Source organism: Lygodium microphyllum, chromosome 5, assembly GCF_053477565.2.
Source record: "Lygodium microphyllum isolate KBCC chromosome 5, Lygodium_microphyllum_v1.1.10, whole genome shotgun sequence".
In the NCBI taxonomy this organism is placed as follows: Eukaryota; Viridiplantae; Streptophyta; class Polypodiopsida; order Schizaeales; family Lygodiaceae; genus Lygodium; species Lygodium microphyllum.
The window spans coordinates 165,270,754-165,298,368 of record NC_141139.1 but is presented as its reverse complement, the minus strand read 5'-3'; the positions used below and the strand labels follow the sequence as shown (position 1 = coordinate 165,298,368).

The 27,615-nt window shown below is 45.5% G+C and overlaps 1 protein-coding gene across 6 annotated transcripts in view; it reads left to right on the top strand.

The window, feature by feature from the left end:
* The window catches only part of LOC148036641 (multisubstrate pseudouridine synthase 7-like), a 215,077-nt gene extending 187,805 nt beyond the window's left edge, over positions 1-27,272 (top strand). The window contains exons 15-19 of one of the 6 annotated variants that reach the window (XM_087678678.1): positions 25,564-25,624; positions 25,780-25,817; positions 25,920-25,988; positions 26,129-26,378; positions 26,639-27,272. In XM_087678678.1, the coding sequence (XP_087534804.1) occupies positions 25,564-25,624; positions 25,780-25,817; positions 25,920-25,988; positions 26,129-26,378; positions 26,639-26,677 (457 nt within the window). In that variant the 3' untranslated portion in view covers positions 26,678-27,272. Of the gene's footprint in view, positions 1-22,949; positions 23,045-25,563; positions 25,625-25,779; positions 25,818-25,919; positions 25,990-26,128; positions 26,379-26,638 lie in introns of those variants that run through there. The other 5 variants (XM_087678677.1, XM_087678680.1, XR_015690970.1 and 2 more) reach the window with 5 other exon arrangements.
* Positions 27,273-27,615: the final 343 nt, after the last annotated feature.

Here is a 27,615-nt window from a genome sequence, read left to right as displayed (position 1 = left end):
CCCTCCCTTTCTCTAACAGACCTTTCCTCTTGCTCCTAACCCTCTCTTTAAGAAACGAGCTCACCTCTTGCAAACTCTCGTCCAAGCACCTAGCTACCTAAAATTGAGGTCAATTGACACTCCCGCCCTCGCCGACCTACCATCACGCCCCCCACTACCCCCTTTCCTTTTGCCTACCCCTCCACGCGGAGCGCTGCGCCTCTCCCTCCCACCAGCTCTCCGCTCCATCGCGTTGCCTCCCCTACGCTTGCCCCCACTCCTAGTCACCCCCTCTGCCTTGCTGCTCCCCCACGCTTGGTCACCCTCCCCCTGCCATGGTACCTCCCCCCCGCTTTGGCACTTCCCCCCGCCATGGTCACCCCCCCACCCTAGTACCTCCCCCACACCCTGGTACCTGCCCCACGAATGCCTGGTTACACCCCCCCCCACCCTGGTATCTCCCTCGTGCCGTCCCCCACCTCCTTCACCGTGCAGCCACCTGCCTGCAGGCCCCCCCACGCCATCATCCATGGCGCTTGACGCCTCTTTCGCCGTCGAAAAACAAAATCCCCCCCCCCCAAAAGTTGCTCCCTCCATTTGCAGCAACACCCCTCCCCCCTGTGGCAGTTCAGCAGTGCGATTGATAGGTTCTTAGTAGGGACACGCAATGGAAACCTTTGGTCAAACGCCGGTGCATTCTGCGAGCCCCCCCAGTCAAACACCTTGCACGTCGTCCTCTTTAAGGAACAACTCTTAGCCGTCCGTGCCACAGAGCTTGAGCTAAAAGAAACAATGATCTTTGGTCAAGTCGTAGGACATTCCCCACCATCCAGGGCCCAGCTTCTGGATTGGCTTCACTCCAGGCTGCGTATTGGCACAGCACAGATCGTGGAGGCGGTTCTCATGGGGCAAGGGACCTTCATGTTACAACTCACCTCTGCAGACGCAGCCCGTGAGCTTATGGCCAGTTCACCCTATGCTTCCACGAAGGGGGTCATCTACATGGTCCCCTAGTATAGTGGTTTCACAGTAGAGGCTTTCGCGCTCCACAACAGATTCCTTAGACATCCGGTCACCCTACTCTTCCTTGGACCAGCGGTAGAGTATCGCCAATTAGTGGACTTTGGACGACTCTTCGGCATTGTCCTTCCCACCTCTTTTGCGAACGCAGTGACAGCCACAAGAGTCCTAAAGGTACGGGTGGCAATGAAAGAGACGAAGAATATACCACAATTTCTGGAGATTGAGGCAGGCGAAAACTCCTTCAAGCAGCAAGATATTGTCACCGGGCAGCCAAGGCAGTGCCTACGTTACCATGACTTTGGGCATCAGGCAATAGATTGCATGCGTTTCGGAGCCAAGGCAGTTTCACCGACAGGCCCGCAAGTGGACGTGGATGGCTTTACACAGGTCCAGAGACGACAGAGAGGGAGACGGTCGGGGGGCCACAGTCAATCCCTTAGACACATCCACGGCAGCAGGGAGCAAGAGGGTGAGCATCCCCCCCCCTCCGGCAGAGCACCACGCAGGCCCCTCTCCTCATTCCACCCGGCAAGACCATAGGCCTTCACATCCATCTCCTACGGAGGCATCACAGGCCACCTCACCGGAGGGCCCACATCCCCCACCCCCCTCCCCCCGACTGTTGCCCACAGCCCCCCCTCCCTCCAGAGCAACCGGCCCCCCACCCGCCTTGTGTCGTCGACCACTCCACCACCCCTTGATCGTTCCCCTTCCCCACCATCCCCCCCGCTGATCAATCCCCCTGATTCTCATGCAGTACAGGTGACCCCTCCCCACAGGAGGTGAGGAGCCCCATACGCCAATATCCTCCACTCACCAACAGCCTAGCCCCCCCCCCTCCCCACACAGCCACCAGCTCATCTGCCCATGCCGCCCATCACACTTTCCGGAGAGAGGCACAGCTGCTACCACATGAGTTCTTTTGCAGCGGTCTGTTATCTTTCGAGCCTCTCCTCAGTGGAGAGCTCCAATGGATGTGATCGAGTGGCCCTTGGCACAGGCGGCCTGTTTCTACCAGTGCACAGTCACGCCTCTCAACCTAGCTGATAGATGCTCTAGTGGTACCACCATGTGTATCTATCACTTCCATGGTCCAGCTGAGGGCTACTAGGGGGAATGGAGTTCACTGTCCAGTCCTGTAGCAAAGCGTATCCGCATGCCCCATAGCTCTTCTTCTTCGTTAGCAGCTTCCACACCGAACAGATGCTTGTTCAGTTAGCCGCAAGTTTCTCTATGAGTTTACATCTTGCATCTTCGAATGTGAACAGCCTCCACTACAATGGGGCACGTGATTCCAGGAAGTTGATTGTTCGGCAGGAGTCGCAACCGCCGGACGAATCGACATCCTACTACTGCAGGAGCATAAGCTCACTCCCGCCTAGGCCTAGTGGGTAGGGAAGGTAATCCCAAGCAGTTCACACACTTATTGGGAGCATGCCATTGGTGCCCACAGTAGGTGTGGAGGCGTATGCACCTCTATTGGCCCGAGCCTCACCGCTTGCATACAAGACCATGGGACGATTGTGACAAGGAGGGTTCTATGGATCAAATTGGACATTGGGGACTCGTGCCTTGGAGTCCCAATGTCTATGCCCCTACTGAGGTTAGGGCATGCAGCAGGTTCTGAGTGGAGATCGCAACAAGACTCCAAGAGGTGGGCTCCTGGATTGTTGGATAAGATTTCAACAACCTGGACGCCTTAGAGGACCAGCAAGGTAGAGGCAAAAACTACCAGGGCATGGCTAGGGAGGAGCAGGAGGCATGGGAGGTCTTCCTACTAGCAGTAGTAGCACGGAATTCTTGGAGAGACCTTGCTTTCCATAGGAGGGAGGGGTTGTTGGACTTCTCTTGGGGATACAGGCAGCTAGGCGGAGTTTTGCTGGAGTAGCTAGACAGGTTTTATGTGGGAGAGTAGGGGTGCTCTCGAGGAGACCAAGTAGGGTAGCCGGTAGGCACTACTCTATCTGATCATTGCCCGGTTCTCCTGACAATTGATCCCCCAGCCTCTGCCCTAGACACACGATCCTTTTGGATCCCTGACTCGACCTACAGGAGGGAGAAGGTGAAGAGACGAATTGAGCAGATTTAGACTAGGGAGTGAGGCAGAAGGGATCGGATCTCAGAGGAGGTTGCAGAGGCCCTAGTCGAGTCGAGCAGTCTCTGCCACGAGGCAGCCCTACAGGCTAGGTAGCAGATCTGGGAGGAGGAAAGAGCACTCCGGCAGGACCTAGCAGCCACACGGGAACTCCTACAAGAGGCACCAAGGGATCCCATCCTCCACGCACAGGAGGTGCGCGCACAAGCAGCCCTCGCTGGCCTAGAGGACAAACGCTCCGAGTTTTCATTCCATACCTCAGTAGCCTTTTGGGCATGGAAGGGGCACAGAAGGGGGACACGATGTGCAAGGAGTTCTTCCAAGTGCATCAGCCTTGCACCTCAGGAGAGCAGATACGTAGCCTCTGGGATCAGTATGGAAGGATTCACTCTAGCCCAAATGAGGTGATGGAGATTGCCACTGACTACTATAGACGCCTTTTCCACTAAGAAGAAGGGGGACACGATGTGCAAGGAGTTCTTCCAAGTGCATCAGCCTCGCACCTCAGGAGAGCAGATACGTAGCCTCTGGGATCAGTATGGAAGGATTCACTCTAGCCCAGATGAGGTGATGGAGATTGCCACGGACTACTATAGGCGCATTTTCCACCAAGAGACAGCCTCAGCCAGAGGACAGCGATGCAGACAGCAAGTCTGGGATCACATCCCGTCCCTTGTCACAGAGGAGATGGGACGCTCCCTTCTAGACCCCTTCATAGAGAAGGAACTAGAGGAGGCTTTCCATGCACAGGATGGGCAGAAATGCCTCGAAGAGGATGGCCTTTCAAAGGCCTTCTTCACTACCTATTGGGAGATGGTGAAGGATCCCCTACTGCTAGCCTTCCAGGAGATCTTCAGTTCAGGACAGATGCCAAGGAGTCTATCGGTAGGTCTTATCAATCTCCTCCCACTGGTTGGAGCTATCCCAATTGAGACCGATCACCTTGTAATCAGTGGCCTATAAGACACTGGCCAATATGATTGGTAGGCAACTCTGCCTTGTGCTTCCAAACATCATTCATGACACACAAACAAGCTTTGTCCAGGATAGGAGCATCCTAGACAATGTCTTCACCTTCTTTGAGGCGACAGAGTGGGCCTAGCACAGTGGTCAGGGACTGGCGGTACTACTCCTGGATTTCAAGAAAGCGTGCGACAAGGTTGATTGGGACTTCTTAGAGGGCACCATGGTGAGGTTGGGCTTCCCCCAAGCATGGATCCGCAGGGCCTCTACACTTTATAGATCGGCTACCAGCAGGGTTCTCATAGGTGGCAGGCGACGGGAGGGGTTTCAGCTGGAGAGATCTGTCAAGCACGATTGCCCTCTGGCCATGTATCTATTCCTACTCTTTGCATAGGCGATGTCCTACTTCCTCAGGTCACGTATGAGCAAATTACATGGCCTCCGACTGCCGGTGAGAGAGGAGACAGAGCTACTGGACGAGTATGTAGATGATACACCACTCTATATAGAGGACGATGAGCTGATGCTGGAGAGAGTGAGATATAGCTCTCTAGGTGTTTTGCACTGCAGCGGGAGTGAAAATCAATTGGCGAAAGTCGATTGGCTTCCTTACGGACCTAGACTCTAGCATGGAGTGGGACATCCACTTGGGATTTAGATGGGTGTGCAGAGGGCAGACCGTCCGTTACTTAGGGTTCCAAGTGGGACTCGACATCACTCCTGCCCAGCAGTTTCTTCCAGTCCTCGACTCTATTTGGCAAAAGCTAACTTACAAGAGTACTGCTCGCCTTTCCCTAGCCAGCCGAGATCTCGTGCTTAACCAGGTCTTCCTAGTGACGGCCTGGTACATTGCCTCGTGTTGGTGCTTTTCCTCATCCTGCATAGTTCAGCTTCGCCGCCTAGTGCAGAATTTTCTCTTGGTCGGGTCCGACGGTTACAGGGACTCCCGGGCCAAGGTGGCGTGGGCGACCATCATCCGCCATCAGTCAGAGGGAGGGCTTGGGAACATAGACCCAGAGTATCAGAGTTTGGCTCTTCTGGGCAAGCTAGTAGTTCACGGTCTCACACTAGGAGGGCAAACATGGAAGGTCCTATTGCAGGAGGGCCTCCAGGAATGCAGAGCAAGGCTTGGCGTTGATTGGAGGCCGTCCTTGAGATGGATCTTCACAATGGCCCAGATCACGCCCCCCAAATCCTCTTTCCTCCGCAATCTACTTCGTGTGTGGAAGGGCCTTTGTAAGGCCCTTATTCAGAGCCCCCCAAATTGCCAAGAGAAGATAGATCGCCAGCCGGTGATCTGGAATCCCTAGATCAGAGATCGAGAGGGGGTACAGATTGGTGAGCATCCCTATATCCAGTGGGCTGGTTGGGAGGTTGGCCTGCCTCGTTCTATTAGGACATGGCGAGAGATGTACAAGATGGTGGACTAGGAGGTATTGCAGCGGGCATCAAGTTGCCAGAGAGGAGCGAAGTTGAGGAGGGAGATTGACGTTGCGATACCCCAAGAGTACCTTAACCCCCAGTTACGAGAGCCGGTAGTGTGTGGTGAGGTATGGACTGCTAGGTTTTCACCTACAGGTATCCCCCTATGGGTGGCAAGTAGAGTGGGTGGTGCCCCACAGGGGACCTTCTTCACTGTACAGGAGGAGGGGCGTATGGTTCTTGACAGAGGGCAACAGGGTGAGGGGATAGTTGGCCTTTCGTGGAGGAGGATTCGGGTGGTTGGCCTTCAGGGGAAGACATGGCGTCTTGACCCTATGTTCTCGGAGGAGTGCCAAGAGTGGCGCCTTTGGATATGGGAGAGTAGGCCACTTGATGAGTTGGAGTGGGACCTTGGAAAGTGGCTTTGGCTGGCCACTGCGGTCGCCAAGAAACCGCTGAGGTTCCTGGAGTACACAGCTAGGATTGGCAGACACGTCCCGATGCAAGAGGACATGGACTGGGCACCGTTGCATAGCAGGTAGTGGGTGGAGCACAACATCACGGATGCTTCCAACGGATTTTCTGGCACTGCCCATGGGACAGCTAGAGGCCGAGAAGGGTATCGTATTTCTTATGGTTGTTGGCACATGGAGGCTTGGCGGTGGGGAGCTGGTTAGCCCAAATGCAGAAGGATGGAGATTGTAAACGCTGCCAACAGCAATCTCTGGAAATTCCAAAGCACTGCCTTTGGTCGTGTGAGACGATGCAACTTGTGTGGCGAGGAGCATGCCGCATTCTCGGCCGTATAGCACCCAACCTTGGATGTATCTCATGGGGTGCTTTTTTCTGGCAGGTAGTCAACCAGGGCCATCACCTTTTATATGAGGCTGGAATGTAGGACACGATCTTCATCATTGAGGCTGGGTCGTGCGCAGTGATCGGCTTGGAGGCTCTACCCATCCGCCAGGTATTGGAGCCCACAACAGACCGCTTTGAGGTATGGGAGATGGTAGGGAGTCTTACTGGATGGCACATCTGGAAGGCGCAGTGTCAAGAGGTTTTCCGCGGGGAGAGACTTTTAGTACAGGCAACTTTGGCAGAGCTGTGAACCTCCATCATCCATTCCCTCCGCGGCCGATGGGACCAGGTGCAGGGCGAGTCTCGAGCTCGTCAAGAGCTCCGTTCTCACTTCATGCGCACCTGGGGTGGCCAGAACCTATTCTTCATGATGTAGATAGGCAGCCCCAAATGGCAATACACCACCTTCATGGCTTCTTGCCCCCATCCCCCCTAGACCGCCTTGAGAGGCTTATACACTTGATATATTTGTGACTCATCATCAGCTCCAACTAGTCTGTTGAGCATGAACACTTCTTTGCATTCAGGTTTTTTCTGAAGTAATATAATTAGCCACATAATTTAAAAAAAGCCCCTAGCTACCTTGCTTGCTGAAAATGACTTGGCTCCCCAAATCCCGGTAATATCCTCCCTCAATTCCCTATCATAATACGTGTAGAGGAATTTTAATGCTGGTAACTATTCCTTTGGTTCCCTCTATAAGAACCAACTGTATCGGTGCGTGATCTGATAAAGTGGTTCCTAGAACAATATTGACTAGACCCCCTTGTCACAAGCTCAGTCATCTATATAAAATCTGTCCAACTGGGAGAAGATTCTAGCACCAGCTATCCTATCTCTTCTAGAGAACTGCAAGGACATGTAGATCTGCCAAACTCTGTCATGAACCAAGTGTCTTGTTCTGTGATATGGAACTGAACATCCTCCCAAACTGCCTACTCTCCTCTAATAATGTCCATGCATCTGCCTCTTCTATCCTCCAAGGCTTCGACCATATTAAAGTCCCCCCCTACAATCCAGTGATCAATATGAGGTAGAGACTGAGTAAGGGTAGTCTTAAAAAGTATTCTCTGCCTCTGGCTATTAGGAGCATATATGACCAACAAGCCTATTAACGCCTCTTACACTCTCACAGATACCCAGAGTGCTCTCCCTACTATAAGGATACCCCAAACCTTTACTACATGAAGCCAATGCTCACCAACACTAAGGCATACACTGCTTGTGTCTTTGAGGCTCCGATAGCAAGTGCCCAATATGTGAAACTTCATCCAAGAAATAGCATCCCACTGCAGTGGGAAATCCTCTCTTCCAAAAGGTGATGCTTCTGTAGCATAAGAAAATTGACAAATCCTCCAACCAGTGCTCTATGGAGATCCTGTCTCATGAGGCTCCGTCCTTGGCAGAAAAGTCTTCCACCAAGCCTCAAATGTTCCATGAGAGGATCCTCATGGAGATCATCTAAGTCTCTTAGATCGGTGTGGCTCCATGGACCATGCCTATCTCTTCTGCTGCCTAGTGTATACTCTGTTCTGTTTCATTGTTGCAATTTCTACAGCCTTGTGAAGAGATGGGAACTCGATGGAGTCTAAAGAATCATCTGAATCTATGCCAAACTCCTTGCTCCTTCCCTTCCTCTAATGAGTAGCTGGATCCATCTCTCTCCTGCTAAGTATCCGGGACTGAAGAAACAAGCTACTCGGAGGAGGCCCAAACTACAGGAACCATCTCAAGTGTTCGAGGTGCATCCATCACTGCCTATAAGGTTGGGGGGTGTAAGCTAGCTGCTCCATCCCACATGGGGAAGTCACTACTGCTCTAGCTGTTGGTGATACCATAGGTGGCTGAACCTCTACTACCTGTGGCGTGGGAGAGGGAACCTAACATATAGTCATCTCTGCTACCTCAGGTGGTGCAGTTGGATTCCTGTGTGCAGTTGGCTTGTGATCCCTAACAACTATCCCCTATCTCTCTCTTTGTCTTTGTCTCTGCCTTCTCCTTTTTCTAGCGGCTCGTCTCCTCTGCCGCTCCCTCTCACTCCTCTTGTGAGGCAAGAGTCCCCCCTTTCATCTTGAAAGAAGTCCAAGGTTCTCTCCTCTACTCCATCCTAGGGCAATTTGCTACAAGGTGGCCTACCATTTTGCAAGTGAAGCACTGTCTTGGGAGACCAATGTAATATATCGTCTGAATGATACACCCTCCATGCACAGATGGAATCTTGATGGTTTGAGGAAGGGATCCCAATGGTGAAGTAGGGACCATGACTATGACTGATGGGTGTTGAGGTCATCCCTCGGCCACCACATCTAAGAAGGTTCTGTCTCGCTGAATGGCACGCCCAAAAACTCTACCAATTTGGGCTATATGAGGCAAAAAATACTCATTGAGGCCAGGGAGGTGTATTGTGATAGCCGTGCCATCTCCGAGCGTGGAATAATTCTTGCTCTCAACCCATCTATCAATGAAGTCAAGTGCAGTTTGGACATCTAATTGGCGGATGGCAAGTGCGGCTATAGACTACTTTGGTGTGCTAAAGCTGACCTTGAAACACCCTTTCCCCAATGGGGTTACCTTTGTAACTCTCGTTGGAGTGCCCGTGAGAGCTGTCTGTATTGTGTCTTTCAGTGCATGCATTGGTGGTCAGTCTCCTACGAATCGGCATGCTAGAGATGACACCTCGAAGGCCACCACACTCTCTCTAATGTCAAGCTGTGTATCAAGATTGAACCTGATCTATGGGATAGTATTAGCCATGGGAGCTATGTGGGCTGCACTGGAGTCCTCGAAGGTGTAGGATGGACTAGCTACTGTCTCATGGATCAAATTTTCTACTTCTTGTTGCTGTGCGGGATCTTGTGATGCTGAACTTTCGGCGCTCTACTGATCTTGTGGTAACTCTTGTGGGAGGGAATGAGTGATGAGGAGACGGAAGCCATTGTTTGGAATAGTATTGCTAGGGTGGAGGGAGTAGAGGCTATGGGTTAAGCAAATGGTGCTTTCTGTCTACCCTCTTCTCTTTGCGAGAAAACGAGTCCTTAGCTTGAGCAAACCCCGTGTTTCTGACAAGCAGCCCCTCTACTTCTGTGAAAACTTGACAATTTCGATTCCGTCGTTTTGCGCTTGATCCTTTGACTTGTGACTTGTGACGAAAAACCTCAATGTTGGCGAGAAACCTGCATGCATGTGTTGAGCGACCTGGCAAGTGATCGTGCTAGTTCATGAGTAAAGGTTATCGGGACTACATCGAAGAAGATAATCCTAAGGCTTCGAAGTTACAGAAGGAAAATGCCACGTCTGAGGAGACCAAATCATTTCAGGAATGGAACGAAGGAGCTTGGAAATTTATGAACTAGCTTTCCACTAGTGTTTTAGACAATGTGATTGGCCATATACAAGATGTAGATAGTTTTGTAGAAGCATAGAATAACCTAGTCAAACTGTTTAGTACAAATACCAAAGCTAGAAAGTTGCAGTTGAAGTGTGAGTTAAACAATGCCAAGTGCGACAATCTGCCTATTAGTGACTATGCATTGAAGATTAAGAGCATTGTTAAAGCTCTTGGATCTATTAAAGTGCAAGTCGATAATTATGATATAGTGGTTGCATGTTTAGATAGCTTGTGCGAGGAGTACAAGCAATCTCAAATCTCCATCAACACAAGAAACACCATCCATGATTTTGTAGATCTAATATCTATGTTGATATTAGAAGAGAAAATTTTGGGTCTCGTTACATCTTCGTCACAAAGGAAGAACAATTTAGAACATATGTTTTACTTAAACACAAGTAGAGTTAAAGGTCGTGGTGGTAGAGGCCGCGTTGGTGGCCATTAGCACTCACATACAGGTGGTAGAGGCCAGTTTTGAGATAGGGAAAGCCATAGAGAACATGGCAGACAGAATGCAAGTTATGATAACAAAGAATGCTATAATTGTAGTCAGAAATTTCATATTTCATATGATTGTCCAAAAAAGAGGAGAGATGGAAATAACATAAATAAGAGAAGATAGCATAACAATTATGCATCTACTTGTAATCAAGTTGATAATGAGAAGTTGTTTGTTATGCAACGCATGGCGAATGTAGTAAATGTAGATGCATCAGTAGAAATGACTGATGATGTATGGTATGTGGACTGAGGTGCCTCTAACTATACAATGTCTCATGGAGAATGTTTTAGAGAATTGAAAAATCCTGAAATGCTTGGTTTTGTGGAAACGGGTGACAATACAATACATCCTATTGCTCATGTTACAAGTGTCTCATTGTCTATGCAAAATGGAAAAGTTAAGTGTTTAGTTGATGTGTTGCATGTGCCTAATATCACAAAGAGCTTGGTTTCTGTTGGGCAAATGGTTAAGTAGGGATTATAAGTAAAGTTAAATCAAAATAGCTGCTTTGTAGAAGATTTCAGAAATGGATGTAACTTGGTTGCAAAAGGTAAGTATGTGGAAAGGATGTTTACTCTGGATATAAATGTTCCTAAGCTGAAGGCTATTGTGTTTGCACAAGGTGTAGGAGTTATGGCTGATATTGACATTTGGCATAAATGTATTGACCATGCAAATGTGTAGAGGTTGAAAAAATGCAGTCACATGAAATTGTGATGGGCTTACCTAAGTTCAAAATGGTTAATATGTAGAAAGTGTGTGAAACATGTCAATTTGAAAAACATGCAAGGTATGCATTTCCTCATGATAAATATGCAAGCATTTACTTGATGTTGTACTTTCAGATGTATAGGGTTCAATAAATACTACATCAATGGTTGGATGTAAGTATCATGTAACCTTTATTGATTATCATTCAAGGAAGATATGGGTGTATTTCATGAAGGAGAAAAGTGAGGCGTTTTCTTTTTTTCAAGACTTTGAAAATTTGGTTGAGAAACAAACAGGTGTGCAGATTAAGTATTTGAGGTCAGATGGAGAGGAAGAGTATTCCTCCAATGAATTTAGTAATTTTCTAAAACAGTATGGAATTCAAAGGCACATGTAGGTGTTGCTAAAAGGAAAAATAGACACATTGCAGAAATTGCAGGAGCCTTGATGGTTGACAAGAATATGCCTCATCATCATTGGACTGAAGCTATCTCTACATCTATGTATATTATGAATAGAACTCCCATTGCTATAGTCCATGATGTGACACCAAAGGAGAAGTTTAGTGGCAAGAAATCAGATTTGTCACATGTTAAAGTATTTGAATGCATTGCATATTTACTTGTTCTTGATGAGCTAAGAAAGAAGTTAAATTCGAAGGTTGAAAAGTGTGTGCTTGTTGACTATTTCCTTGAGCAAAAGGGTTACAGGTGTTATAATCTAGTTACACATAAGTTACAGGTGAGCAGAGATTTTGTGTTTAATGAGAGATAAGGAGTCGGTATGCTACTGGAAAGCATATTGTTGCAGATTATGTAAAAGGAAAGATGACTGGAGAAAATGTGAGTCCACAGTCATAGACATTGAGTGGGTTAGAAGGGCCCTCTTCTAGCAGGTCTATTGAGAGACCATGGAGTGGTAGATTGTGTGCGAATAGCACTCCTACAAGTGTAGAAAATGTATCACAGAAGAGAAAGAAAATGTGGTTGAGTCACTTGGTGTGCCAAATATTTTTGCAAGCTATTCACATGTAGATGGTTAATCTGATGGCTCAAATGAGAGTACGGATAAGGAGTTTGGTATTCCGCTTGTTCATACACTTAGTGTAAGGAAAACTAGGGCTGATGTAAAGGGATCATAAAGAACTCCACGAGTGTGCAAGTCAACGAGAGTAAGATATCGCGTAAACAAGTTGACATATGATAGTTATGTTACTCGCCATTATTCATATATAGCAAAGGTTATAAAATTAGTTGAGCCCATTTGTTTTAAGGAAGCTATTGGTCATGTGCACTGGGAGAAAGCCATAGATGAAAAAATGGCTACATTGGTTGGGATTTGGTACTACTACTTGAGGAAAAGAAAGCTATAGAATACAAGTGGGTTTACAAAGTAAAACATAATGCAAATGGAAGTATGAGTAGCTATAAAGCAAGATTGGTTGCCAAATATTATGCGGAGACTTATGGGATTGATTATGAGGACATATTTGCTTTAGTAGCAAAGATGGCAATTATAAGAGCTATCGTTGCAGTGGCTGTAGCAAAAGGTTGGATTTGGCACTAAATGGATGTAAAGAATGTATTCTTGCATAGTGAGTTGCAAGAAGTGTACATGGAACAGCCACAAGGTTATGAGAGCATGGTTCACCCTGATTATGTGTAGACTATGCAAAGCCTTATATGTGCTGCAACAAGAACTAAGAGCATGGTATGACAAGATAGCACAATATCTTGTCTCTATTGGTTTTCATGTTGGAAATGTAGATCGCTCACTTTATGGCCGTTAGATTGATAAGGAAATTGTTGTGATTACCTTGTATGTGGGTGATTTGATTGTTGGGGGTGATAATGTATAAGAGGTGGAGCATGTAAAGAGTCTTCTTAAGCAGAAATTTCATACGAAATATTTAGGAGAGCTGAAGTACTTTCTTGGCATTGAGGTGATAATAACATCTAAGGGGATATGGCTCTCACAAAGGCAGTAGTACATCTTGAATATATTGATGAAATACGATATGGTTGATTGTAAGCCAGTCTTAGTGCCATTGGATTAAAGTGTGAAGCTAAGTGCTAATGTGGGTGAGATATTCAAGGATCCCATGATATATAGGAAGATAGTGGTGGAAAGTTTAATCTTCACCACTATCACCGAGCTAGATTGTAACTACATAGTTGGCTTGGAGAGTCAATTTATGCACGTGCCTCATAAGCCTCATCTGGACAGTTGGAGACCTATCCTATGGTACTTTAAGGCCACATTGGATTATGGTATCTTTCATGAGGTTCACTCGGTGGTGCAATTATTCGACAGGCAGTGTTTCTGACAAATAGTCCACCAATGGCTATGTATTTTCCTTTGGGAGTGGGGGTATTAATTGGAGCAGTAAGAAACAGCCCGCTATTGCATTATTAAATACAGAGGTAGAGTAGAGAGGTGCCACTACAGTAGCATGTGAGGTAGCTTGGATATGAAAGCTACTTGATGATTTGGAATACAAATAGATAGGAGAGTCGCCATTTATTGTGACAACATGAGCAATATATAGTTGGCTAGGAACCAAGTGTTTCATGCACGCACAAAACACATTGAGCTTATTACTATTTCATCAAAGAGCAGGTCTTGCTAGGTGACATTGATCTCATATATGTGAGCATAGAGAAGCAAGTTGCAAATATTTTTGTCAAGGCCTAGGAGTAGAAAAGCTTCGACGATTTCGAAGCTTACTTAGAGTACAAGTCATGGAATTGAGTTTGAGGGCGAGTGTGAAGATATCAAGCTCAACATGAGCTGACACTCACATACTTGGATGACCGTTTCCGAATTCATATCACTGATGTGGTTGATACCTACATCAGCATATCATTCCAGTGATGCTTTATAGCAGACGTCAGTTAGTCTACCTACCCAAGTTATGAGATATCTATCTAGTTATCTTTCTACTTAGTGTGTTTACACTGTGGACCACTTGTATATTATGTATGTTGTACTCTCTCTTATTTTTTGGTAGACTCATATAGTGAAGAAGAAGAAGAAGATTAGGGTTTTTAGCTTCCTATCTTGTGTGCATTCTCTGTGTATTTTGTGTCTTGCAAGAGCTTAAGCTTCCTCTCCCTTCCCCCATCTTTTCAATGCAACAGGTGTAGCAAGCAGTTTAGCCACCATATGTGCAACTAGGTTATTTTGGAAGGGGCTTTATGTTTCAGGCTATGGCTGCCAATGTTCTAGTTGGCTGTGTCTTTGGTGATGGTGTTAGAAAGCGATGCAGGGGAATGTCTAATGTTAATGTCATGTATGGGAATGTGGGCATCTAGCTAGGTTTCCAAGGTGTGATGCATCCCTGTAGGTACCAACATTCTAGAATGTGAACTCAACACCTACGGTTGATAATGGTGGGTAGGTACGTGGCAGTACAAGTCAGCCTACATTCTGGCAACCACCTATCTACGATGATCTCAGTCTGAAGGAAAAAGCTAAGGATTACGAAGAGGGAGGACAATTAGTGAGTTTGAGACCTCTCAAATCCTTCCACTGTGTGGAAGAGGGAGGACAATTAGTGAAGTCTAGATAGGTCCTCATAGAAAAGAAGTATTGTCTGTTGGGTATCTCACACGCCTTACTTACGCCTACGCTCATATGGGAGTGTGCGGGTGATCACTAGGACACTGGGGCACTTTTTACTCTCGGTAGGAGAGGTTTTTTTCCCCCAGATTATGTGTACTATTTTGTATGTGCTTGTGGTGCACACTTACGGGCACTTACTGTGTTCGGGTGTGAACAGCCCCTTATAACCCTAAGGTATAAGGGTTATCATTTGTACTTTCAGCTATAACTCTATTCAGTACTATTGCATTGGGTATCGTGCTCAACTCTGTCTCTCACTCTCACACTGTCTACTGCACTTCAGCTGCACCTCGATCCTCTCCCATCTGACATTTGGTATCAGAGCTGGTCAGCAGCTCTGCACAACTCCCGAGGATTCTGCACAGCTCCCGAGGACTCAGCCGCCGTCGCTAGTCAGCTCAGGTTTGGGTCTGCATCTGTCTGCCCTGTGCAGACTCGTCAGTCAGCCCATCTCCTTCCTGTAGCAGCGCCGCCAGGAGCCCCGCCAGATTGGCGCCTCTGTGCCCTAGCGCCAGCTCGTCAGACGGCGCCACCAGCTGCCTGCGCCGCCTGGACCTGGAGCTGAAGCCGCCTTGTCTGTCACGAGCCCTGCTCCTGCGTGTGCCAGTTCGTGACCAGCGCCGCCCTGTCTGCGAGAAGCTCCACCTGACGCGCCTCCTGTACTTGCAGACGCCGTCGCCACCTAACGCGCCTCCTAACGCCGCCCTGTCACGTCCTTGCCAGCTGACGCCCTGTCCCGCCATCTGACGCCCTGTCCCGCCACTGGTACCCTGTCCCGCCACCTGTCTCCTGACACGCCACCAGTGCCCTGACGTGCCGCCTGTCTCCTGACGCGCCATCCTGTACCCTGTACCTGTGCGTCAGTCCGACTGTACCCAGCAGTCATTACCTCGGGAATCGTGCCCGTCGTCAACACGCAGAGGTAACATTCTGCACTTTTCTTTTACACAGGAGTTCGTGCAACAGGTTCAGGTTCAGCATTGGGAAACGTGCTGAACAACAGGTTCAGTTTCCAGCATTGGGAAACGTGCTGTGTCAGTCTGTGACACATTGAATGCACATTTTGGGGCTTTTGTAACAGACATTTGTGACAGAAATTTTGGGCAGAAAATTTTGGGGCTTTTGATGTTTTAGTGCTGCTGAGCACTAATTGCACCTTGGGAAGCGTGCATCAGTGACAGTTTTTTTTTTACAGAGTACCCTTTGCACATTAATTGCAGACTTGTGTTTGCTGCAATTTCTGGAAATTTGCAGATTTCCAGCCCGTACTGCATTGACATTGCTCTATTGCCTTTTGGGAAATAATGGCAAATCAGGGAGGAGATGTATTCACCTATGTGTCCAAGGAAGACCGATTGGATGGGAACAATTATTCCCTTTGGTCTTTCATGATGAAGAATGTATTAGTGGCCAAAAATTTGTGGGATTATGTCAGTGGAGAGGAAGCACGACCGGGAGTTGTGGCTCCCGCTACTCCTCCTCCAGGAGGACGTGCAAGAGGGCAACCTCAGCCCCCTCCACCTCAGCCCGCTCAGCCACTTCCCCCAATAACTGCAACTCAGAAAGCTTGGGATACACGGGATGCACAAGCTATGTCGCCGATTGCATTGGCAGTTCAGCGTTCTATCATTCCTCATATTCGTTCAGCAGCTTCTTCACAAGAAGCTTGGTTGACATTGGAGCAGATGTTTGCAGGAAAGAATGAGACTCGCATCTCTTTCTTGAAGAAAGAGCTAGAGACTCTAAAGATGAATGAGGGTGATTCTATGCAGGATCATCTCAACAAAATTCAGGACTTGCGGGAGCAACTCATGAATGTGGATGAGTACTACTCAGATGCGCAGCTGATTTCTACGACATTGAATTCACTGCCTCCCTCTTACTTGGCTTTTCATACTGCCTTGAACCTCACTATGAGGATTTTGAAAGAGCCCATCACTTTCATTCAGCTTGTCAGTTTGCTTCTAGAGGAGGAGCAAACTAGACGGAACAGTGGTGTGGATGGTATAGCCTCTGAGCAGGCTTTTATGTCAAGGCAGAAGGGTAAAAACAGCCAAGGGAAAAATGCTTCGCAGAGTTCTGGTAGTAGTAACACTTCACAGACAAGTCAGAAACAGGGGGGCACGCAAGCCAAGAAAGGAAAATCCCATTACTGCAAGAAGCCTGGCCACTATATCACTGAGTGCAGGAAGCGCATCGCCAAAGAGAAGAAGAAGGAGTCAGGGATGTCTGTTTCTGCAGCTCCTTCCACTGCTAGCGAGTCCGCGTCCTTTGTTGCAGCGAGGGACTATTGTTTTTACACTTGCAGTTATGATGTCTCTTGGGCTGATAGAGCATTTAGCTCTACAGAAGATGCTGACACTTGGTTCTTTGACAGTGGTGCTTCACGGCATATCACATCTCGTAGAGATTTGTTTGCTTCTCTTGGTGCACCTCCCGTTGGGAAGTCTGTTCAGTGTGCTAATAATGCATCATACCCTGTTCGTGGTATTGGGGAGATTCAGCTTACAGCCATTGATGGCTCTATTCTCCGCCTACAGGATGCTTTGTATGTGCCTGGCATTAAGAAGAATCTGCTTTCCATTTCTTATATGGCACGTTGTGGTTTGCAGGTCACCTTTGATGATGACCGTTGCATGGTCCGTGACAAGGAACACATGACATTGGTCTTGACAGGTTCTCTGTGTCATGGGTTATATGAGTTGGATGCTCTTTCGGTAGATCAGTCTGCATATTTGACATCCACTCTTACTCCTGCTATGTTAGAGGCAGAGTTATGGCATGCTCGTTTGGGGCATGTAAACTATGGCAGCTTGATGCTATTACAGCGTACTCAGATGTTGGATGGATTACCTCTCTTGGAGAGACCTCCTGAGCATTTATGCGAGGGTTGCATTTTGGGGAAAATGCATCGTTTCTCTTTTCCCCGTGATGTTGCTTTTAGAACAACAGCCAGACTGCAGCTTGTGCATTCGGATGTTTGTGGGCCCATGCAGACACAGTCATTGGGTGGTTGTTACTATTTTGTAACATTTATTGATGACTTTACACGTTTTTGCTGGGTCTACTGCTTGAAAAAGAAGTCAGAAGTGTATGATGCATTTTTGGCTTTCAGTGCACTTGTGGAAACTCAGTCTGGTTGCAAGATTAAGACTCTCCGTTCGGACCGAGGGGGGGAATACATGTCCTCTATGCTGAATTCTTATTTGCAGCAGAAGGGCATTATCCATCAGTACACTACTGCATATACTCCACAGCAGAATGGGGTAGCAGAGAGGAAAAATCGGTCACTCATGGAGATGGCCAGATGTATGCTGAAGGCAAAGAGTTTGCCTCATAGTTTTTGGATGGAAGCCGTCATGTGCGCTTGCCACATTTTGAACAGATGCCCTACCAAGGCCTTGAAAACCGTCACACCTTTTGAGGCTTGGCACAGCCGCAAACCTTCTGTTGGCCACTTCCGTACTTTTGGGTGTCTTGCATATGCCCATATTCCACAGGTACTTCGAAAGAAGTTGGACAACAAGGCTGTAAAATGCATCTTTATGGGATATAGCAGCGAAAGCAAAGGCTACAGACTCTATGATCCCGTGACCAAGAAGGTTTTTGTCAGCAGGGATGTTGTATTTGATGAAAAATCAGAATTATCCTTGGCTGGTTTTGATACATATCAGGCTGCCCGTGATGTCTTTGAAGGGCTGCTGCCCATCACATTTGGTGATTCAGCTGGTACTTCAGCAAATGAACCTAATGTTCAGCCAGCTGCTCCTATGGAACACGCAGTAAATCAGCACATTGCTGAAACTGAAATTCAGCAGGAACTTGTACACAGTCAGGAAGCAAGACAGGTGCCTAGATGGTACACGCAGACTATGAGAGATAGTCATTTGGAAATACCCTTGGCTGGTCGTACTCGAAGGCAAACTCGACTGCATGATTCAGCACATTCCATGGAGTTTGTTATGGCAGCATGTACTCATGATAATGAGGAGCCTGAATGTTTTGAGGATGCACGACATAGTGTGCATTGGATGGCAGCCATGCAAGCTGAATTGGATTCTATTCATAAGAATCATACTTGGGATTTGGTGTCTTTGCCAGTTGGCAAGCGTGCCATTGGTACGAAATGGGTCTACAAATTGAAAAGGAATGCAGATGGATCCATAGATAAGTACAAGGCACGGCTGGTAGCTAAAGGCTACGCACAGAAAAAGGGCATTGACTATGAGGAGACCTTTGCTCCTACCTCCCGTATGACGACCATTCGGTCTATGATTGCCTTGGCTGCACATTTTGGTTGGAAAGTGCATCAGCTGGATATAAAGACTGCATTCTTACATGGGGAACTTCAGGAAGAAGTGTATGTACAGCAGCCCATTGGTTTTGCAGTTGAAGGCTCAGAAAATTTAGTATGCAAGCTGAAAAAAGCTCTATATGGTTTGAAACAAGCTCCACGAGCTTGGTACGCAAAGATAGATGCTTTCTTGCTTAGTCAGGGGTTTGTAAACAGCCCATCTGAGTCTACCCTTTATGTACATAAAGAAGGGGGATCCATGCTGATTTTGTGTCTATATGTAGATGACCTTTTGCTCACTGGAACACATGCTGATCAGATTTCAGCATTCAAAAATAATTTACAGCAAACTTTTGACATGTCTGACTTGGGTATTTTGCACTATTACTTGGGCATCCAGTTTGTACATGATGCTAGAGGCATTGGATTATGTCAGTCAAGGTACATTGGGCAACTTCTTGAGAAGTTTGGCTTACAGGATTGCAAGCCAGTTTGTACACCCATGGAACCTGGGCTCAAACTGTCATTACATGATGACAGTGATTTGTTTGATATCCATACTTATGCTCCAGCAGTGGGATGTCTCATCTATCTATGCCACACTCGGCCAGACATACAGTTTGCCGTTTCAGTTTTGAGCAGGTACATGCATCAGCCTCGTATGTCGCATTGGCAAGCTATGAAGCGTGTGTTTTGTTACTTGCAAGGTACTAGAGCTCTTGGATTGCTTTATGCCAAGGGGGGACCACTGCAGTTACATGCTTACAGTGACTCTGATTGGGCTGGTGATTTTGATACTCGTCACTCCACTAGTGGCAATTGTTTCTTTCTTGGCTCGTCATGCATTTCTTGGCTTAGCAAGAAACAATCCACTGTTGCCACGTCGTCATGTGAAGCTGAGTACAAGGCAGCCTTCACTACTGCAGTTGAGTGCGTATGGCTTAGACGCTTACTTGCTGATTTGGATGTATCTGTTACGGAGCCTACTCCTTTATATACTGACAGTCAGAGTGCCATTGCAGTGGCACGGAACCCTGTGTTTCATGCTCGCACGAAACACATAGAGATTCACTACCACTTTGTCAGAGAGAGGCTACATGCAGGTGATATCAGCCTTGTCTACTGTCCTACCACCAGCAATGTGGCAGACATCTTCACCAAAGCTCTTCCACGAGACAAATTTGAAGCATTTCGCGATGCTTTGAATTTGACGCCCTTTGGTGGCAGATGATCCTTGTACACTTGATCACTCTTCACTCCAAGGGGGTTTGTTGGGTATCTCACACGCCTTACTTACGCCTACGCTCATATGGGAGTGTGCGGGTGATCACTAGGACACTGGGGCACTTTTTACTCTCGGTAGGAGAGGTTTTTTTCCCCCAGATTATGTGTACTATTTTGTATGTGCTTGTGGTGCACACTTACGGGCACTTACTGTGTTCGGGTGTGAACAGCCCCTTATAACCCTAAGGTATAAGGGTTATCATTTGTACTTTCAGCTATAACTCTATTCAGTACTATTGCATTGGGTATCGTGCTCAACTCTGTCTCTCACTCTCACACTGTCTACTGCACTTCAGCTGCACCTCGATCCTCTCCCATCTGACATTGTCATGGCTGCCTAAGAAGGTGAGTGATTGTTGTACAAAGGCCAAAGTGCACATCATATTTCAGCTCATTTAGAATGCTACTGTGTGTCTGTGGTTGATGAAATGTTGTGTGGAGAAGTTGTTGGCTATGATACAAGCGAGAGAATGATAAGAAAACATCCAAGCCTGGTAATGGTGGTACAAATTCCAATTTTTCCAATAGGCAACAGAGATGAAATGGTAGCAGTAGGAATTCTAGATTTGCAGTAAATAGGCATTATGACTGGTAGTAACTATAGGACAAAGCAGCAGCATGATGCCTTGAGGGATGCCAATAAGTGTTTTACTTTTGAAGAGCAGGGTCATACAGCACGTGGTTGTCCCAACAAGAAGAGATTATGAATCAAGTGAAGGGCTTGTTGCGTAAGGGGCTGATTCAGCTAGCTCATCCCCTTTTTGTTCACTTGTGAAATGGTAATGGTAGGAATGTTAGATTTGCAACAAATAGGCATTATGAACAGAATGGTAATAACTATAGGATGAAGCAGTGGCATGATCACTTGCGTGATGCCAATAAGTGTTTGATTTGTGAAGAGGAGGGTCATACAGCACGTGGTTGCCCCAACAAGAATACATTATGAATCAAGTGAAGGGCTTCTTGCATAAGGGGCTGATTCAGCCAGCTCATCCCCTTTTTGTTCACCTATTCTTGTGGTTGAGAAGAAGGATTGTCATGTCTTTAACAAGATTAGCATTCCCATTCCAAGGATAGATGATATCTTGACAAGTTGGAGGGATCTGCAATACTCAATCATAGTCCATGTGTATTGATTGTCATGCCTTGAACAAGATTAGCACTCCCATTCCAAGGATAGATGATATCTCAACAGGTTGGAGGGATCTGCAATACTCAATCAAATAGATTTGAAGAGTGGTTATATTAGATATGCATTCGAAAAGAACATGTGCATAAGATGGCTTGTAAGACAATCTTTTCCTTGTATGAGTTGTTAGTGGTTCCACTTGGGCTTAGTAATGCTTGATTAACATTCAATAGGATGATGGACATGATGTGCTTAGCAAGGACATTCTTTGGTTATATCATTATTTGTTCGAAGAATGAAGAGAAGCATAGAAGCATGTTGCTATGGTCTTTCACGAACTTCCCAAGCAGCAGTTGCTCATTAATGGCAAGAAAAGTGAGTTCTTGGAGGAGATACATAGTTTTGGGACACACGGTCTCTAAGTCTAGGTTTAGGATGGATTGAGCTAAAGGAGCTTATAGTTGGCCATTTGCATAATTGGCATGATGTTTGCAGTTTCCTTGGATATGTTCTTACCTTTGGAGGTTCATCTACAACTTTTCAGAGATTGCATTTCCCCTCTGTCATCTATGCTTTCTAGAGAAGAAGGCTCCCTTTCAAATGGGCTGAATGAGATTGCAGCCTTCAATGAGTCGAAGGAAAAGCTTGCTTCAGATTTCGTTTTGATTTTTCTCAATCTCTGAAAAGCCTTTTGATATAGTGTGATGCATGTGGGAATAGCATTGGTGTAGTTCTCATACATGATGACCATGTAGTAGCGGCTAGCCTATGGGAGTAGGGTTTTGTAGGGTGTTGAAAAGAACTTACGAGTTTATGAGAAAGAGCTTTTAGCTATCATGCTCTTTTTGAGTGAAAGCGCTACCTGTTAGGTGTTGATTTTGTTCTTCAGACTGATCATCGAGCTTTGTGCTATTTTCTCTCTCAAGCAAATTCTCTAAGAAGCAATTGAAATGGGTGAACTACTTATTCATGTTTCATTTTTGTTAGTGCATGTGGATGGTAAGAAGAATGTTGTGGTTGATGCTTTATTTTCGAAATCACAGGTTTTAGTTGTGTGCATTGCTTATCATCAGAAATTGAATGAGATGAAGATACAATATTGGAAGATTTATGATTGTAATTGATGGTTAGCATCATGAGCATTATACTAGTGTACATTCCTTATCGTCAGGAATTGAATCAGATGAAGATACAAGATGCACAAGTTACTAGTTGTGTACATTGCTTATCATTAGGAATTGAACTAGATGAAGATACAATATGCACAAAGTCAAGACTCTGGAAGATTTATGATTTAACTGATGGTTAGCATCATGAGCATTATACTCTTAGGGATGGTTTTTTAATGATGCATGGATGCTATGTATAACAAAGCAGTTGAGATCAAGCGTGATGATTGAAAGGTATGCAGCACTATGCGTATGGCATTGAGGTATTAATGCATGGTGAGTGTAATCGAGCCTTTCTTTTATTGGCCATATTTGAGGCTTGATTTTGATACCTTTGTGCATACATGCATTGTATGTTAGAAGATTAAGTATGACAAAGGGAATGCTTTAGGATTGCTACATCCATTGCCTATTCTAGATAGATCCTTGAAGAGTATAGCTATGGGTTTTATCTTTGATCTTCCTATGACATAAAAGGGAATGATGGGATTTGGACTGTTGTATGTAGGTTCAATGAGTAGGCCCATCTCATTCTAGCAAGGAAGAAAATTAAAGCAATGCATATGGTGAAGCTGTTTATGTATAATATCTTGAAGTATCATGGTATGCCTCTATCTATCATTCAATCATAGATATTCAAAAATGACAAGTTTGTTTTGGAGAGGGTTTTCTATGGTGCTTCTTTGAAGATCTCATTTTCATTTCATCCATAGATAGACAGAGGTAGAAGGGGCAATTCTGATGTTCTAAATCTTCTGAAGTGTTTTGTCCATAATATCTTCAGTTTCTTCTATTATTGGAGTTTTCTTATAGCAACATGATGATCGTTCCACTAGCAACACTCCCTTTGAGATACTTGAGCATGGTAACCAAGCTCCACCTATTTTGCATACAAAGAATTAAATCTTTGAGGCAAATAAGAATGCTGAAAGTATGAATGACATGTACAAAAAAGTGAAGCAAGATATTCAGAGGTCAGAGCAAGCATTTGTTCCCTAGGTTAAGCTTAAAGTGCTATGGCCTCTTCAGGTGACAGAAAAGATAGGTGATGTGACTTACAAGTTGAAGCTATCAGCTCACTGGAAGATTCACGATGCATTCCATTTGTCTTTTTGTTCCTTTGAGCTTTCATGGCATATATTCTTAGACCTGGTGTTCAGGGTCTTGCTTGGTCAGAGTAATTGGAGATAGATTCTTGAGCATTGCAAATCTGTTGAGAAAATGCACTGAATTGGCCTATTGAAGTCCAAGACTGGAGATCCCTAGTGAGTAGGACTTTCCAAACAATTGTACTGACAATTCAGTTATGAATTATGAGAAAGAAATATTGCAAGGGGCACCAGCTTTTGGGGCCAAGATTTCTTAGTGTCAAAGTGCAGGGATGTTTTGTTGTATATGCCATGGTGTCATAAAGTCCATACAATGGTAGATACATTAGCATGAAAATATCTATGTTGCATAGAGGAAGGGTTATGGTTGGAATGCAAAGCCCAAGGACAAGTCATTCCCTGTTGTATTCAAAGTCTTTGTCAGGCAATACTCCATTGAATAGATCACCATGCAAAGTTAGTGCATGGGAACAACAAGAGTTTTTGATTCACTATCAAGAGAATCGTAGATCTTTCCATTGGGATATGTGAGAGAATATGTCTGGCGAGGTACACGCAGACATAGAGGAACTTGTTGAATGCTTGGTTCTGGAGCAACTATTGGCACATTGGGAAAGAAATGTTAAGAGGTAAAGTTTGCTGTTGTTATGTGGTATAGATGCAAAGTGGATGGAGGGTGACTTAGCTGATTTAACTTAATTGTTGCAACTTTACCTAGAGGCTTTTTAGTTAGAGCTGACTTTGGTCATGGCCCATTCATAATCAACAGAGTGAAGGTCTGGAGCATTCCATGATGCTCAAGAGGTGGGTAGCACCTTCTCTTCCTTCGTACATATAGGCTGAGGTATCTAGAGGTCACTTGGTGACACTATGTTTTGTCCAAGCTAATGTCTGCTGACAGTCCAAGCTAATGTCTGCTGATAGTATATTTGCTTGGGACTTGTAGAGTAGTGTCCCATTCACTTGAGTTGTTCCAGATATTGAGTACTGTATGGACAACCCTATCTGCGATACATGTTGGGGACATGTATTCAATATCAATAGTTGCAAATTGTTGCTAGCATCATTGTGTCACTTTTGCAAATGCCTTTGGATTCTAGCATGCAAATTCCTAACTCTACACATGATGGCATGATGGGCATTGCATTAGGAGCAGTGCAAGACCTTGAAATGTTTAATTGCCGAAGGTTTGGATAGTGTTGACTACAAAGACTCTCCAGGATTTGGACAGAGATTGTCCATACTCTCTGTGGGATATGGGAGAGGATACAAGGGGGTTGAACTGCATTGGTGAGAACCTAGCAGCCCTCCTTCTGGCCTCAACTCCCCTCTGATAGCCAGCTGCCTGTTTTAGAACCTTCCGATTCGCCATCCTATAAAGCTATAAACCTTTCACCATACCTTAACAGTGCAAGCAAGGCCAGCCTCCCAGCAAGCCACTGGATGTCAAGGCACTTTCCAATTTGAAGCCTGTCAGTCTCAGACTTTGGGGTTCTAGGTCATAGGCCGGCGGTCAATCTCCTCTTGACAAACTGGGGGCCTCTATGTGAGGGCCTTGTGCAGGCAGGGGGAGCAAGCTATGAAGGAAATGAAAGCCCTCTTGGAGGACTTTCTATGTCTATCCATCTGGTGTGAGCCCTTGTAGCACTAGCTTGCCCAGCACAGCCAGACTCTGTTACTCTGGGTTAATGATCCATAGCCTCCCCTTGGAGTGATGCTGGATGATAGTTGCCCAATCCATCTTGGCACAGGAATCCCTAGACCCATCTGATTTGGTCCAGAGAAATTTCTGCACCAGGCATCATAGCTGTACCACACATTGAAGAGAAGCACTTCCCTTTTCAATATTTCCACAACACTCCTTTCATGATGGTCTGCAGAGCTTTCCTGCAACAGCAGTTTGAAGAACTAATTTGAACATCCACTAATTGGAAGAAGTCTGTTTATGATTTTCAATTGATCCCTAAAAGTATGGTAATGAGATATTTCAAATCTAAATTGCATGCATTACAGATCAAGGACCTTGCTACCAGCCAATGATGTCTCTTATATATATGAGGAGCTGGCAAGCAAGGCAAGTACATTGTCAAGTGTTATTAAAATATCTGTTGACCTTTGGTAACATAGTGTTGTAAGTGGAGTTTCAATCTAAGAAAAAATTTATCAATGCTAACCTGCATGCTTAACTTGGTGAGAGAGAGCTTGTAATGCCTTGTTATACTGAAACAGGATTTGATCGAGTTAGGAAGGGCTTCACACAAAGTAAAGTGAGGATCTTGTTGTCATTATGTTTCTTCTTTAAGGTGTGCTTCTGCATGAATTTCGAACAGGTCACATTAACTGTTTTGGTTTAATGTTTATTGCCCCAGAGAATTTTCGTACCCATTCATGCATGGAGGATACAGGCATTTAATCCAAAGGGCAACTGATTTTGACTGGTTTGCTATTTATGAAACTCACCAAATGATGCTTGCATACTGTTGATTGCATGAGAAGCATATATGGGCAGAAGAATTTATATGATTGCTCAAATTGCAGTTGTGTTGATATGAGCTTATGTTGTTTAGTATTGATGCAGGAAAATAGTCAAGTATGATAGTCAGACAGACCCTCTGGCTGAAACCGACTGGGATAGACTAAACAAGACATCACAGGAGAACCAAACTGAACAGGATTCCACATCAGATAGAACAAACATTTCAGAAAAGAATGGAAGTATCTCAAATGCTCTCGGCTATCAGCAAACTGCAATTCAGCTGAGATTCACATTGCCACCTGCGTGCTATGCGACTATGGCTGTGAGAGAGCTTTTGAAGATCTCATCTTCGGTAGACCTGTCTTCCTGTTATTTGTCATCTTTGTTCTGCAGATTATTGTCAACGGGATTCTGTTCTATAAAAACTTTTTCTTTCTATACGCCCTGCAAATGTATGCTTTATCCTTGCTATTTAATACTCTAGATATTGCTAGCCAATTGCTAATTATTAGGTTAGGGGTTTTTCATTGAGTTCTTACAAAGCTGCCATGTTGAAATATCAGAACTGTTTTGAAGTTTTCTGATGCTGATGCGCTGAGTTATTGTTGATAGGTTAATTTTCACAAGGGACTGTCAGAAGAAGCTGGCTAGCGAGGCTGGACATTTAATCACAGCATCAAATAATTCTTTTCAGACAGGCATTGGCAGTAGAGGCAAATGTGGAAGGCCTGGTGCCCACGTCCACCTGGACGAAGGCCTAGACATCCACACCACAAACAAATTAGAGCCATCATTGAGTGCCACAAGATATACATGCCAAGACACCTTAGCCATGCAGACATACATCTCCTTAGAGGACAGACATCTCATTGATGGAGAGTTTCCTTTTTCTACTTTTTACTTTTAGATCATCGACATGTTTTGTCCTATATTTTACTTTTCAGTCTTATGGGCATGTTTTTCATATTTTCTCATTCTAGATGAGAAACACACCATCATTGTATGTATTGCTTTGGTCTCATAGGCCACATTGGCCTTTTAGAGCTGTTAATATACTCTCTCTCTCTCTCTCTCTCTCTCTCTCTCTCTCTCTTGTAATCAAGTGGCTACCCTAGCAATAAGCCACTTATTTTTATTAACCCACAACCATAGGTTCGAATTTCCTTTTTTGTAACACCTATACTAAATGCGAATGTAGAATGTAGGACCTCTCTTTTCCTTTTGTAGTAGGGACCTCCCTCTCTCTCTCTCTCTCTCTCTCTCTCTCTCTCTCTCTCTTTTCTCTCTCTCTCTCTCTCTCCAAATGCAGCACTTTGAAACAATGAATAGACATATTTACAAAGGGCCTTCTAACCAAGTAGACTCAAAAGGTAAGCAAAAAATAACACTAAGCCAGCAAGCTACAATGATAGGAAAAGAGAATCATGAAGCAAGCACAGTTGGGGTACTACGGATGATTTTCATCCTCACAAAAACTACCTCACACTAGTAGAGAGCATGGAACTGGCCACAATAACAATCTTTGAACATGGCCCATGTGACCATTATTACTTCAAGTAGAATAAAAAATAATAGCATTGCATGTTTGG